The 14,914-nt window shown below is 47.0% G+C and overlaps 1 protein-coding gene across 1 annotated transcript in view; it reads right to left on the bottom strand.

The window, feature by feature from the left end:
* The window catches only part of LOC141128608 (protein phosphatase 1 regulatory subunit 12B-like), a 103,066-nt gene extending 92,957 nt beyond the window's left edge, over positions 1–10,109 (bottom strand). Inside the window, exons 1-2 of the mRNA XM_073615996.1 lie at positions 9,834–10,109; positions 4,190–4,340 (exon numbers count right to left, since the gene is read on the bottom strand). Coding sequence (XP_073472097.1) covers positions 4,190–4,340; positions 9,834–9,991 — 309 coding nt within the window. The 5' untranslated portion in view covers positions 9,992–10,109. The remainder of the gene's footprint in view (positions 1–4,189; positions 4,341–9,833) is intronic.
* Between the last annotated feature and the right edge of the window lie 4,805 nt (positions 10,110–14,914).

The following is a 14,914-nucleotide window of genomic DNA, read 5'->3' on the forward strand; positions in this document are numbered from 1 at the left end:
GCCCCACTCGCCCCCCAGCTCAGGGGCCACAAACACCTTCACTCCATGTCATCGTGTATGTGACTTTTCGCCTCGGGACGTGCAGCCCGGTGTGCCCTATGGCCAGTCCAGGCCTGGTCACAATATATGCAAACTAAGAAAGCCTGTTTTCTATGAGTATGTAGTATATCAACATATGTGGTTACACCTCTTTAGTATCTTATGTGTTGTACATATTGAAGCTGTTCAGGACCTGAACATTGACATACACTATATTACCAAACGTATTGGGGCGCCTGCCTGGGTCCTGACCTCAATTTGATATAACACCTTTTGAGAGGAATTAGAATGGAGACTGCGAGCCAGGCCTTCTCATCCAACATCAGAGCCCAACCTCACAAATGCGCTTCTGGAAGAATGGTCAAACATTCCCATAGAGACACAATCCTAAACCTTGTGGACAGCCTTCCTATAAGAGCTGAAGCTGTTATAGCTGCAAAGGATGGGTCAACTCAATATTGAACCCTACGGACTAAGACTGGGATGCCTTTAACCACTTCCATATCGGGCATTTTCACCCCCTTCCTGCCCAGGCCAATTTTCAGCTTTCAGCTCAGTCACACTTTGAATAACAATTGCGCGGTCATGCAACACTGTACCCAAATGAAATTTTTATCATTTTTTCCCCACTAATAGAGCTTTCTTTTGGTGGTATTTGATCACCTCTGCGGTTTTTATTTTTTGCGCTATAAACAAAATAATAGTGACAAGTTTGAAAAAAAAAAACACAAATATTTTTTACTGTTTGCTATAATAAATATCCCAATTTTTTTTTAAACAAATTTTTTCCTCAGTTTAGGCCGATATGTATTCTTCTACATATTTTTGGTAAAAAATATCGCAATAAGCATATATTTATTGGTTTGCGCAAAAGTTATAGCGTCTACAAAATAAGGGGATAGATTTATAGCATTTTTATTATTATTTTTATTTTTTACTAGTAATGGCGGCGATCTGCGATTTTTATTGTGACTGCGATATTGCGGCAGACACATCGGACAATTTTGACACATTTTTGGGACCATTCACATTTATACAGCGATCCGTGCTATAAAAATGCATTGATTACTGTATAAATGTGACTGGCAAAGAAGGGGTTAACCAGGAGGGGGCGCTGTAGGGTTAAATGTGTTCCTAAGAAGTGATTCTAACTGTGAGGGGAGGGGATTCACAAGGGGAGGAGACTGATCAGTGTTCCTCTGTACAGGGAACACACCATCGGTCTCCTCCCATCTGACAAGACGTGGATCTGTGTGTTTACACACACAGATCCAGGGTCCTGCTCGGTTACTGGGCAATCGCGGGTGCCCGGCGGACATCACGGTCGTGATGTCCGCCGGGCACGTGCACTGGGACCAGAGTGACGTGGCGCGTGCCCCCTAGGGATCCTGGAAGGCAGCGCTGTCATGTGACGGCAGCCCAGGATAACAGCTGCACCGTCATATGACTGTGGGCGGGCAGCAAGTGGTTAAAGTTCATGTGCGCGTAAAGGCAGGTGTCCCAATACTTTTGGTAATATAGTGTATATTACACTATATTGGCACATGCCTTGAATGAGACCGGGGGCCCATGCGGTGGGTGTTCTCGGGGCCCCTGTCTAGAAGGGAGCACTGTGCCTTTCACGCGTGTCTCAGCGGAGCGCACACAGCCGGCAGTTGGAGGAGGAAGGAGGGAAGATAAATCATTAGGGACGGGGCTGAGCATTAGCAGGCACTGTATGCTCCACTCCAGGTGGCAGGCAGCTGCGGGGAGCATTCATTTCCTGCCATTGGCTCCCCTAGCTCAGGGGCCACAAACACCCTCACTCCGTGTCACCGTTCATGTAACTCCTGGCCCCCGGGACATGCAACCCAGTGTGCCCTATGGCCAGTCTCGGGGCTGGCTACGATATATGCGAACTAAGAATCCCTGTTTTTTTAAGCAAGCGTTTTTTATGAGTATGTAACATCAACATATGTGGTTACACCTCTTTCGTATCTTATGTGTTGTGTATATGGAAGCTGTTTAAGACCTGAACACTGACATATCTCTATTTCTAGTGCATAGTCATACCTCCCACTTTTTGAGATGGGAATGAGGGACACCTATTAGAACCCTTTCACACTGGGGCGGTTTGCAGGCGCTATTGCGCTAATAATAGCGCCTGCAAACCGACCCGAAAGTGCCGCTGCTTTCATTCCAGTGTGAAAGCCCCGAGGGCTTTCACACTGGAGCGATGCGCTGGCAGGACGGTAAAAAAAGTCCTGCTAGCAGCATCTTCGGAGCGGTGAAGGAGCGGTGTGTATGGGACGGCGCGGCTATACCGCCGGCAAAGCGCCTCTGCAGAGGTGCTTTGCGGTGGTATTTAACCCTTTCTTGGCTGCTAGCGTGGGGTAAAACCGCCCTGCTATCGGCCAAATACCGACGGTAAAACGCCGCTAACAATAGCGGCGTTTTACCGCTGACGCCTCCCCAGTGTGAAAGGGCTGTTAGCAAAAGTATGCAGGCATAGGACACACCTCCTGCCACGCCCCCTTAAGGCAGAATTGTACAAAAAAAGAAAAAAAAAAAAAAAAGATTGGTTAAATCCACAAGTGCTTTTTTTTTTTACCACTACTATTCCTTTATATTGGCTTTTGGAATTTACAAATGCAGCAATTTAGAAATGAGATGAAAGATTTAGGGCTGGAAAACACTTTTTGATAGATAAAAAGTGCATTTTATATTCAACTTCAATAGATCAGACCAAAATGAGGGACATTGCTCCAAATCAGGGACAGTCCCTTGAAAATCAGGAACAGTTGGGAGCTATGCATAGTTCAAGTAAGCAATTAAAAGGGCAGGGATACCTGAAGTCACTGGATTACTCTTTGATGAAGCAATAAATGTACTGTACTGTAACCTCATTATATCATTGATTTAGGGCTGGTTCACACCAGGTACATTCCAGTGCATTTATATTCTGCATCAGAAACCCTTTCTGCATTTTTATTCTACATCAGAAACGCATTCTGCATTTTTACTCTACATCAGAAACGCATTGACAGTGTTTAACATGGATTCCAATGGCCCTAATTCACACTAATGCAATGTGTTCCAGTGCAGTCAACAAAAGTAGCACATGTTGCAATTTTTTTTTGGTATGGAACGTGGCAAAAAGCAGCAAAAACACACTTTGAAATGAAGGGAAAAAAAATGCACTAAATGCACATGTCCTCAACTGAGAAGAAGAAAAATATAAAAATTCTAAATAAAATTAAAAAAAAAAAAGCGAAATACACTGGAAGGCATTAAAAACACACACGTAAAAACGCATCCAGAATGCAGAACTTGTGGTGTGAACCTGCCCTCAAAGCAATCAGGGTTAATGCTGTAAGGAGACTGACTCTTAGATTGTAAGCTCTAAGGAGCAGGGCCCTCTGATTCCTACTGTATCAAATTGTATTGTATTTGTACTGTCTACCCTCAAGTTGTAAAGCGCTACGTAAACTGTTGGCGCTATATAAATACTGTATAATAATAATAATAATAACATTATACTGTGAGCTCTGCATATACAATTCAAACAGGCTTGTCTCATCACTGGATGGTGCAGGTTTTCCCTAGCATGGGATGCTGCTGAGGACATTTTCATAGAACAATATATTAGCAATCTAATATCTATCGGGGTAAATTAAATCTGATTTGGTGGAGGAGAGGCAGGAATTATGTGAATACACGTATCCCTTACAAATGTCATGTTTACATATTTTCTGCATCAGATCATCTACTCTGGAACAAACACTATTAGATTGCAACTTACATTTCACAGATATGTAAACTTGCTAGCTTTATATAAAAAAAATAAAAAATAAAGCACAATTAAAAAGTTCTTATTAATGCCTTTTGTGACCAGCCGTGTGATTAAAACAGAATCCAGGAAGCATTTACTGGAATCCTCAGCCTGGCAATTCCATATTAGGACAAGAGACAGCAAGCCGAGAGAGAGAGAGAGAAAAAAGGGATAGCAGAGGCTCCGGAGAGTGAAGTATGTGAAAAGCGTGATGTTATGGGTGGCTGGCACAAGAAATGTGCAACAAGTGCAGTTCATTATGTGCATTCACAACAAACGTAGCAACCTTGCACCTATTCGAAGACACACGGCTCAAGGAAGAGGTTAAAGTTGTCGTACACGTAAAGTCTTTGCTGCCGGCGAAGGAGAAGAGGGTGGAGAGTCCGACTGGGATATCCGCGACCTTGGAAAATCCTTCGATGATCGGTTATACGCTGAAGACATGTTGCGTCCTAGAGATCTGGGTAGCTCGTCTCCAAATACGTCTTTCCTATGGGAAAACTAAAAATCACTGTACACGACTATGTAAGTTCTGACATGCAATCCAGCATTTCTACAGCAAACAGCACCACTGAAATGTCCACAGGCTATTTTTTTCTTATTTTTTTTTGACAGTGGTTAGGGAGAGTACAGCCTTAGTTGTAGAAAAGAATTAAAATATTTGGCAAAGCGCTGCGAGGACAGAGATATGGGAACAAGCAGGATACAGGAAGACTTCCATCTACTCAGCAATTTAGAGGGGAAGACACAAAAAATAATAAACACAGACATATAGGGCTAGAGTCTCCTGTTATGGCAATGGGTGGGAGGGACCCTCTATTACTTGCATCAGATTGTTCATGGACGAAAAGCCAAGTAGATTACTTTCAATCCCTGCCAAAATGCTGCACTCCTACACTCTACATTGTATTTTCAAAAGGAATCTGACATGTGCCAGCGATCATCTTTTAATATTTCTTCTTAGGAATCTAAACCTAGGAATAAACAGAACTGTACTATACAAGTAAATGATACAGGGACTGAATCACACATTACTTAAATAAAACAAAGGCGAAAAAACAAGGATCTCAGAAATCAGGTTCCACCAGCACATTCTACTTATTCTCCACCCTGCAATTATGCGATTAGCCATATGAAATATTCAGGCATGCCCACAATCTACGGGAAGATCAGTTTGTGTTAAATACAGCAGCCAGATTCCAGTTGTCGATTTTAAAAAAGAGCAGTATGGGATTTTTCTTATTTTTTTTTTTTTTAATTAATCCTACTTACCTAGGTGGATTCTGCATCTGTCCCCCCGCCGGCTCTAAGGCTGACAGCCAAGCAATCAAACGCCACTGATCGCTGGGTTCTCACAGCTCCCTGAGCAGAGAGCTGGTGACTGTCAGTCAGCGGCTCTCTGCTCTGCCAACACCACCTCCATGCACTCACTGGAGCGCTGGGTTGTGGAGGGGGCAGGAGCGGCCGGCTCAGGCTCTCAGCGGCTTGCTGAGAGGCTAAGATGGGTGCCAGTCCAGGCATGTGGGAGGATCTCGACCATATGGTTGCAATCTTTCCCGAGCTTGGACCAACTCTGTGATGTCAGCCTGCTGTCTGCTGAAAACGGGCCACAGCAGTGCAACATGATCTGCACTCCTATGATTCACAGAGTTACAGCCAAATGAACTTTTGGCCGTCATTCTCCTTTAGGCTGGGTTCACACTAGTGGGAATTGGGTTTTTTTTGCATCCAATTCGCATGTCAGGAGACTGTGACCGACTCTTAATGGAGCAGATTCACACAGCTCCGGGACGGTTGTGGAGCAATTTGCAGAAGAGTCCTGTCTGTCTTCTGGTGCGTTTTTTCCGAATCCAGACAAAAATTCTGACCCAATTGGTCCCTGAAATGGAGAATAGGGACGCACCAGACCCCTGCTTTGAGCCCAGGACCGGCGCTACCACTAGGCGGAGTAGGCAGCCGCCTAGGGCTCACTACCACCTAGGGTGCAGCCACGGTCTCTGTCTCAGTGAAGCTCCAGGCATGTGTGAGCTCGCCCCTTTTCAGTGCCGGGCCGGCTGTCCCGGGAAAACATCCGCTGCATGCCGCCAATGTCCGGCTGAGCGCCCTCTGTCACATCTCTTCACACAGCGTTGCTCCGGGAGTCCTTTTTACCAGCGTGTCCATCTGGTGTGGCGCTGTGTGTCTGTGTGTGTGCAGCGGGGGGGCGGGGCTCTATGGAGATAGGAGCATCAAGAAGTGCAGCATTTGTTAGCTGACCTCCTGGCCAGCGGGGACACCTAATCAATACTGCACGCCCAGCGCTAAGGAGAGCCCTGATGTGATGGTCGATAAAGCGCAGAGGTAAGGAGGAGGATGGATCCTCCTCATCTACATCGAGAAGTGTGTGGGGGATGGGGGGTGCAGGGCCGGTACAAGGGGGGGCGGAAGGGGCAGATGCCTTGGGCGGGACTATTTACTGGAGGAAGAGGGGCGCAATAGGAGTGCCAGTGAACCGGCGGCACTAAATAGATAATTCACAACATGTGCCGAGTGCGCTCCTGCACCCGACACAAGCCTGAGACCAGGAGAGAGGAGGGGCTGCCGGGGAGCAGCATGACATGAGAGCAAACTTATCACAGATGCTTCCTGCGCTTCTCTGCATGCAGGCTAGTAAACAATGTGCCCCATAATGTGCTATGTGCCATTATGTGCCCTAATGTGCCATATGCACCCCATGCCCTGATGTGCTCCGTGCCCTGATGTGCCATGTGCCCTGTACCCTGATGTGTTGTGCCCTGATGTGCCCTGTACCCTGATGTGCTCCGTGCCCTGATGTGCCTTATGCCCCGATGTCCTGTGCCCCAGTGTGCTGTGCCCCAGTGTGCTGTGCCCTGTACCCTATGTTGTGCCCTGATGTGCCCTGTACCCTGTACCCTGATGTGCTGGGCTCTGTACCCTGATGTGGCCTGGTGTGCTGTACCCTGATGTGCTGGGCTCTGTACCCTGATGTGCCTTCTGCCCTGTTGTACTGTGACCTGTGCCCTGATGTCCTGTACCCTGATGTGCTGTTCCCTGTCGCTCCGATTAGAACGGTTTCATTGCACTGAATGGGGCGTGACAAGTTTCCCCAGTGTGAACCGCGCCTAAGTCACTGATACTAGTATATAACAAATTCCCAGTATAGATCCCATCGTCGTCTGTAGGCATTGTAGCTTCACAGCGGGGGGGGGGGGGGGGTGGCGGTGCAGTTTTCCCATCTTTGCCCTGGGCACCGGATGACCTTGTCCCGGCACTGGGGGTGGGGGGGGTTTGAGTAATGCAGGAAATAGGAGTCAGGTAGGTGGGCCAGTGTATGTCAGGTAGGTCACATGTTACAAGGGCAGGGCAAAGGGGGTGGAGTCAGGGGGGGAACCAAGGGGGCAGCAAAATTAGGTTTCGCCTAATACACAAGGGGGTGTCAAAAATCATTGCACCAGCCCTGTGTGAGCCACTCTGCACAGCAGTGTGAACCCAGCCTAAACCTGGCCTTTACAGTCTCTCTATATAGCCTTTAGATCAGGGGTCTCAAACTGGCGGCCCTCCAGCTGCTGGGAAGCTACAAGTCTCATCATGCCTCTGCCTGTGGGAGTCATACTTGTAACTGTCAGCCTTGCATTGTCTCATGGGACTTGTAGTTTTGCAACAGCTGGAGGGCCACCAGTTTGAGACCCCTGCTTTAGATTTACCAAAAACTATGTAGTGCAAGAGCCTAATCAAATCATGTGATCTCAGGAAATCAATGTTGCTAAACCTAAAGGTGGCCATACACTATGCAAGCTGTACAATCTCCTTTAGACCCACTATCAACTAATTAGTGTAAGGCCCTGTTCACACTGGTGCGCTTTTGATGCACTAAAACGCACCTTTCCATTGTGACAATTGCGCATTAAAAAAAAAAAAAATACCCTTTACGTTCTAACTGTTCACTTCTCTCCTATTTTTCTTAACATTTTTTTTTAGGTCAAAAAGCGCACCAAAAACACTTTTTTAGGTCACATGTCAATTTTTTCCCCAGTGACCTAGGATGAAGAAGCATGTAAAATGCATTATCCTAATACTTAAAGCGGTAGTAAACTCTTAGTAGTAGTAAGCTTTTTGACTTGTACCTACAGTTAAAGTGGTTGTAAACCCACAAAAAAAATAAAACCCTGCAAGACATAAGGCATAATGAGCTAGTATGCATAGCATACTAGCTCTTTATGAAATACTTACCTTAGATCGAAGCCCCGCAGCGGTCCCAATACAGAGTTACTTCAAGGTATCGTGGGCTCTGGCACTGTGATTGGCCGGAGACGCCAGTAACGGCACACTAGCGGCATGAACGTGGCATTGCTTCAGTGCACATGTGCCAATGACATTGGCACATGCTGATACAGAGGATATCTCCTAAATATCCAGCGTAGCTACAGGTAATGCTTATTATAGGCTTACCTGTAGTAAAAAGTGTATTGTAAGGGTTTACAACCACCTTAAGCCTGTAACAAGGGGTGCCTGTAGATACAGTGAATATTTCGTAAACTTGCGGTGTTTAGGAGATATTCATGCGTGAAGCAGCCGGTGACGTGACCGGTGCATGCACACTGCACTCTGAATTGACAGCTCATTGAGTGTGCCGTCTATTCAGAGCATTGTGAAGTAACAATGACGTGTATGCGCAGGAATGATGTCATCACGGCCTAGTCTTTAAAATGGGCAGAAATTGTGAACCTGGAAGGAAGACCGGGTGAAGATGTAAGCGGTGACAGCGTGCCACTGGAGGGCTATGGTTTGAGGCAAGTCTATCATACTAGCACATTATAGCTTAAACTGCCCAGGGGCCAGCATTTTTTTTTTAATTCAGGAGTTTACTACCGCTTTAATGTTAAATTTTAACATATTAAAAAAAAAAAAAACGCATAAAAAATGGGCTAAAAAAAAAAAAAAAAAAACATATTGCATTTTACAATGCACCAGCGTGAACGGACCCTAATGTGAACATCAGACAACAGATCTGTTTTTCTTTGCATGCTAGTCACATATCGAAAATTAAGAGTTTACTAAAGTTACAAAAATTCTTGTACAACAGATAAAAAAAATTCGGAAGTGATGTAATGTGTTGATGTGTATTTGTATTGTATTTTCGACTGACAACTGTACCGATTAAACGAAAATCATACAAGATATATTTTTCGTGCTTCTCTGGTCAGATTAACTGTCGTGATGGGCTCTCGAAAGCGGTTTACCAACGATCGGATTATCGTATGATCGATTTGAAAGCAGCATTTGTCATCTGATCTTTAGATCGTGTGAGCGATTAGGGCCTACCTGATTTGATACAAATTGAATTAATCGTTATGATTTGTTCTCCTTCTACACAATGTTTGATAAATACAGGCAGTCTGTCTTGGTGCCTCAGATTGTATAGTGCATGGTCAGCTAACAGCTCACTACTTGTTACAATTCGATTGTACAATTTCCTTTAGATTTACCAGCAAATATGTAGTGCAAGGTTCTGTCCGATTGGATAGTTTAGGTAGGTTCTCATATCACATAGGCTTGGTAAATCTCAAGTTGATTGTAATGAGATTTTGCAGTCAGTCTGTCTGAGTTCTGAGCTGTGCGTCAGTCCGGCATGGATGTACATGAAGATCTATGCAGCTGTTACAGGTTGGGTACATGCATCTGCATGGGGGGGGGGGGGGCGCGTAAACACAGCTCAGGTGCACTGATTGGTAGACTCAAGTGAATGAGGCCTAAATGGGTACAGTCAGATTATAATGTGTGGTCGGATCACAAATCAAAGAAAAAAAAAAAAAAAACACACACACATCTTCACTTTTTTGTTAAATTCGGACAGACCCAGTATGCTGCTTTTTTATTGGCAGCAGTATATGTTCCACCAAAAGACATCTTTAAACTGGTATAGCAGAAACATCATTTTATCAGGTAGAGTATAAGAAATAAAAGTTGGAAAACAAACATTCACCTTTTTGTGTATTGATTACGCACCCATGTACTTTGCAGAGTTTCTGTGTAGCGGGACTGCTTGTCTCTCCCTTGCCATCCAAACCTCTCGTATGTCGACTGTGGGTTCCACAGGTATCGTTGTTCTGCCATGGCTGGGTATTTTAGTCTGACTTTCATCTACATTACCAAGATTATCAAATGCTAAGAGGCACTAAAAGGTGGATTTATAGACATCAAACTGCACTCTAAATGAGAGTCTCCAGATTCAGGTGTGTCTATTTCAGCCCTTCCTCCCATAGCTAATTTAAAGACTCAGCAGGTTAAGCAGCATGTGTCATTCACTAAGATTTCCATTAGAAATGATGTCATCTGTGATTTCTGCTACTCTTCACCTACATGTTAAGACTCACGTGAGATGAAAGCCTAATATTCATTCACTCTGCTCCAGGGGTAGGCAACCCCCGACACTGGTGCCACAGGCGGCACACAAAGCCTCTTTGGCTGGCACTCTCCCTCCCCATCAGCAGAGCAGCGAAGGGAAGTGTAAGTGAGGCACTAATGTATTCCAATTTCCCCACACCGCACCTGCACTGAGGGGGAGGCACTGTGCCCCCACATATTGTAAAAGATGGGAAACATTGTTTGGTTCTCTAACTTTGCTGTAGCTGCGATCGTCTGCTTTTGTGATGGGGAAGAGATTGGGTGCAGTTCTGCTGGGAGGGGTCCCTGTTTCCAGGAGGCGGAGGATTGTCTTGGCCACTACTAAAGCCAATCACAGACCTGTTAGCCCCACCCACCATCTGGAGGAAGATGACTCACTTGGTTGCCACTACCAATCTCAGAAAGAAGGGATTTCACTGATTGAGAAAACTATAATCAGGTCACAGTTTGTGGAATTACTGTTGAGCTTCTGGGAACTTTGTTGAAATTATTCCTGAACCTTTGTGTCACTTACTACTGAACTCCTGCACTATGTGTCCCTTTAAGCAGACACCAGTATTCAGCGCAATGAAAATCACAACCAACCACTTTTTCTCAGCTGCTGGGGCCCAACTTATGATCCTGCACACAGGCCCACTGCTTTCAGAAAATGCCCTGGGTCTGAGCTCATCATTGTGCATCCATTCCAGATGCTTGTATGTGACATCACATACATCACATACAAGCACGTGGCTGGATCCGAGAGGCGGATCAGCAGGATGAGTGTGCCAGGACAGGTAGACGTGTCTCATCTCTGCTTTCTTTCACCAGACTTCATATTGCGCATATCATAGATGAGAAGAGGGTACAGCGGTGGAGCAGATGAGCAGAAGGGTATAGCAGTGGGGAAAATGAGGAAGAGGGGTTCAGAGGTGGAACAAAAGAGCAGGAGGGTACAGCGGTGGGGCAGATGAGCAGGGAGGTACAGTGGTGGAAGAGATTAGAAGGGGGTTCAGCAGTGGGACAGAAGAGTAGGGGGTACAGTGTTGGGCCAGATGAACAGAGGAGTTCAGTGTTGGGGCAGATGAACAGAGAAGTTCAGTGTTGGGGCAGAAAAGCAGGGGGTAGAGCAGTGGGGCAGGTGTGAAAGGAGGTGTATTGGTGGGGCAGATGAGCAGAGGGTTACAGTGGTGGGGCAGGAGAGCAGGGGGTACAGAGGTGAGACAGATGTGCAGGAGCTAAATTGGTGGGGTAGATGAGAAATTGGGTTACAGTGGTGCGGTAGATGAGCAGATGGTACATGGGGATACGGCGGTGGAGCAGATGTGCAGGGAGGTACAGTGGTGGGGCAGATGAGAAAAGGGGTACATTGATGGGGCAGAGGAGCAGGGGGGGTTACAGTGGTGGGACAGAAGAGCAAGGGGGTACAGTGGTGACGCAGATGTGCAGGAGGTACAGTGGTGGGAGGGATGAGTAGGGGGTTCAGCAGTGGGACAGAAAAGCAGGGGGGTACAGTGATGGGGCAGATGAGCAGGGGGTTACAGTAGTGGGACAGATGAGAGGGGGGTTCAGTGTTGGGCCAGGTGAGAAGGGGGTTACAATGGTGGGAAAGATGAGAAGGGGGGTTTAGTGTTGGGGCAGAAGAGAAAGGAGGTACTTTGGTGGGACAGATGAGCAAGGGGTTACAGCGGTGGGGCAGATGAGCATGCGGGGCAGAGGAGCAGGGGGTACAGAGGTGGGGCAGATGTGCAGAGGAGAAAGGAGGTACATCGGTGGAACACATAAGCAGGGGGTTACAGTGGTGGGGCAGAAGAGCAGGGGGAACAAAGGTGGGACAGATGTGCAGGAGGTACAGTCGTGGGGCAAATGAGAAAGGGGGTTATAGTGGTGGGGCAGATGAGCAGATAAGTTCAGTGTTAGAACAGATGAGAAGATGGTTCAGTGGTGGAGCAGTTATGCATGGAGGTACAGTGGTGGGGCAGATAAGAAAGGGGGAACATTGGTGGGGCAGATGAGCAGGAGGTTACAGTGGTGGGACAGAAGAGTAGGGGTGTACAGTGGTGGGGCAGATGTACATGGGGTTACAGTGGTGGGACAGATGAGCAGGGGGGTACAGCAGTGGGGCAGATGTGCAGGGTAGTTCAGTGGTGGAGCAGATGAGAAAGGGGGTACATTGGTGGGGCAGATGTACAGGGGGTTACAGTGGTGGGGCAGATGTGCAGGGTAGTACAGTGGTGGGGCAGATGAGAAAGGGGGTACACTGGTGAGGCAGATGAGCAGGGTGGTACAGTGGTGGGGCAGATGTAAAGGGGGTTACAGTGGTGGGGCAGATGAGCAGGGGGATTACAGTGGTGGGGCAGATGTAAAGGGGGTTACAGTGGTGGGGCAGATGAGCAGGGGGGTTACAGTGGTGGAGCAGATTAGCAGGGTAGTAGAGTGGTGGGGCAGATGTGCAGGGTAGTACAATGGTGAAACAGATTTGCAGGGGGAACAGTGATCTGAGGTGTGAAGGTGCATGAATTGGGGCTCATCTGAGGTGTGGAGTTACAAGAATTGGGGCTGATCTGAGGTGTGAGAGTGCAGGATGTTAATTTCTCACTACTAAAGTAGTTTACAGCATTTACTTTATAAAAAAACCTTTTCGTGATTGAGAGTGTGAAGTTGACATTATTTTTGTTATAAAATTGTCACACTCAATCTCTTTGAAAACATTTTTCGGCACACTGTGCTCAAAAGGTTGCCTACCCCTGCTCTGCTGTATAACTAACTGTGTTTTGCGTATAACGCAGGGAAGCAATGATATGTCATATGTGGTGTTTTATAAATTTTGATGCATTTTGTTACTTATTTACACCTGTCAGCCGTAACATTATGACCACTGACACGTAAAGTGAATAACATTGATTATCACATTACTATGGCACTTTAAAGTGGATTGTATATATTAGGCAGCAAGTGAACATGTTGTCCCTGAAGTTCATGTGTTGAAAGTACAAACAATGGGCAAGAGTAAGGATTTGAGCGACTTTTGACAAGGGTCAAATTGTAATTACTAGACGACTTACAGCAACGCCAAAACTGCAGCTCTTGTGGCATGTTCCTTGTAGGGCTGTCGATAAGTGGGCAGCAGTGGCCCTCCTGTACCGGGTCAGGCTAGCAGGAGGGCCTGGGCTGCAGGGGAATCGAATGTGGGCAAAAAGGGTGAATGGTGCGGCTGGAGGACAATTTCTGGAACTGATCTCCAGTGTGTCTCTCCATGCAGCAGCTGAAAGCCAGCTTCTCCTCTCCCTCCCAACAGCTTTCAGCTGCTGCAGGGAGAGACACACAGGGGATCGGTTCCTGTAATTGCTCTCTCTGCCACACCAATAACCCTCCTCATGCAGGATTTGATCCTTCCTGCTGCCTGGGCCCCACTTTGTGTCCCCCTTCCCCGCAGCGCTGCCAGCTGCCCTCCTCTCCGGCTGCTGCGGGCATACAAGGTGGGAGATCTTTTCAGGATGGACAGCAGGAGGAGGGGTTAGTAAATATGTCATATTTACCAACCCCCTCCTTTTGTCAATGAACACAGTGAACGATCACTCAGATCACTCACAGAATTAGCAGGAATATTGTAAGTCATTTTGTGTTTGTATCCGCTAATAATGGTTTTAGTTTATTTTCAGTGAACATATTGTTTTATTATTTTGGATAGGCTGTATTTAGCCCTGTGATTTCAAACAACATCCTTGGTTCCCAGTCTGCATTGATCACGACTTATCCAAAAGTGGTCCAAGGAAGGAAAAGTGGTGAACCAGCAGCCACCGCTGATTGATGATTGTGGGGGTGAAGGCTGGCCTGTGTAGTCCGATCCAATACTATAGCTCAAATTGTTGAAAAAAGTTAATGCTGGTTCCAATAGAACACACATTGTATCACAGTTTGTTACATATGGGGCCGGCTGTGTAGCCGCAGATCAGTCAGGGTGCCCATGTTGGCCCATGTCCACAGCCAAAAACACCTACAATGGGCACGTGAGCATCAGAACTGGACCACAAAGCAATGGAACAAGGTGGCCTGGTCTAATGAACCACATTTTGTTTTACATCATGAGGATGGCCGGGTGCAAGTGGATCGCTTACCTGGGGTATAGATGACAACAGGATACAATATGGGAGGAAGGTAAGCCAGCGGATGCTTTGGGCATGTTCTGCCAGGAAACTTTGGGACCTGCCATTCATGTGAATGTTACTTTGGAGTCCATGCCTGAACGAGTCAGGGCTATTTTGCCAGCAAAAGGGGAGACTTACTCAATATTAGGTGGATGGTCATAATGTCCGACATCCCAAGTCTCATGAGAGGTGCGGGAGTCTCCCACATTTGGACTGCAGCTCCCTGACACCCACAAGTGCCGCGGCTGCAGGTAGGGTGTCCACGTGTTCTGGACTGTTCCGCAATTTTCATCTCTGTCCCAGGTCCCGGGCACCTTCATTCCAGGACAAGACAGTGGCTGCCACCCTAACTGATCACCAGCGGAACTGGTTGCTAGGGCCGCCCCGCCTGGCGTCTAGCAACCAGTGACATCACACTCACAGATAATCTCAGAGTGAGGCCGGATCGGGAGCGAGGCCCGTATCAGTGCTGCACTGGCTCCACCCACCTTCTCCGGCTCCCGCAGTCCGCCACCCGGGGCTTGATCCTGAC

Source organism: Aquarana catesbeiana, linkage group LG02 (assembly GCF_042186555.1).
Source record: "Aquarana catesbeiana isolate 2022-GZ linkage group LG02, ASM4218655v1, whole genome shotgun sequence".
NCBI classification, from domain to species: Eukaryota; Metazoa; Chordata; class Amphibia; order Anura; family Ranidae; genus Aquarana; species Aquarana catesbeiana.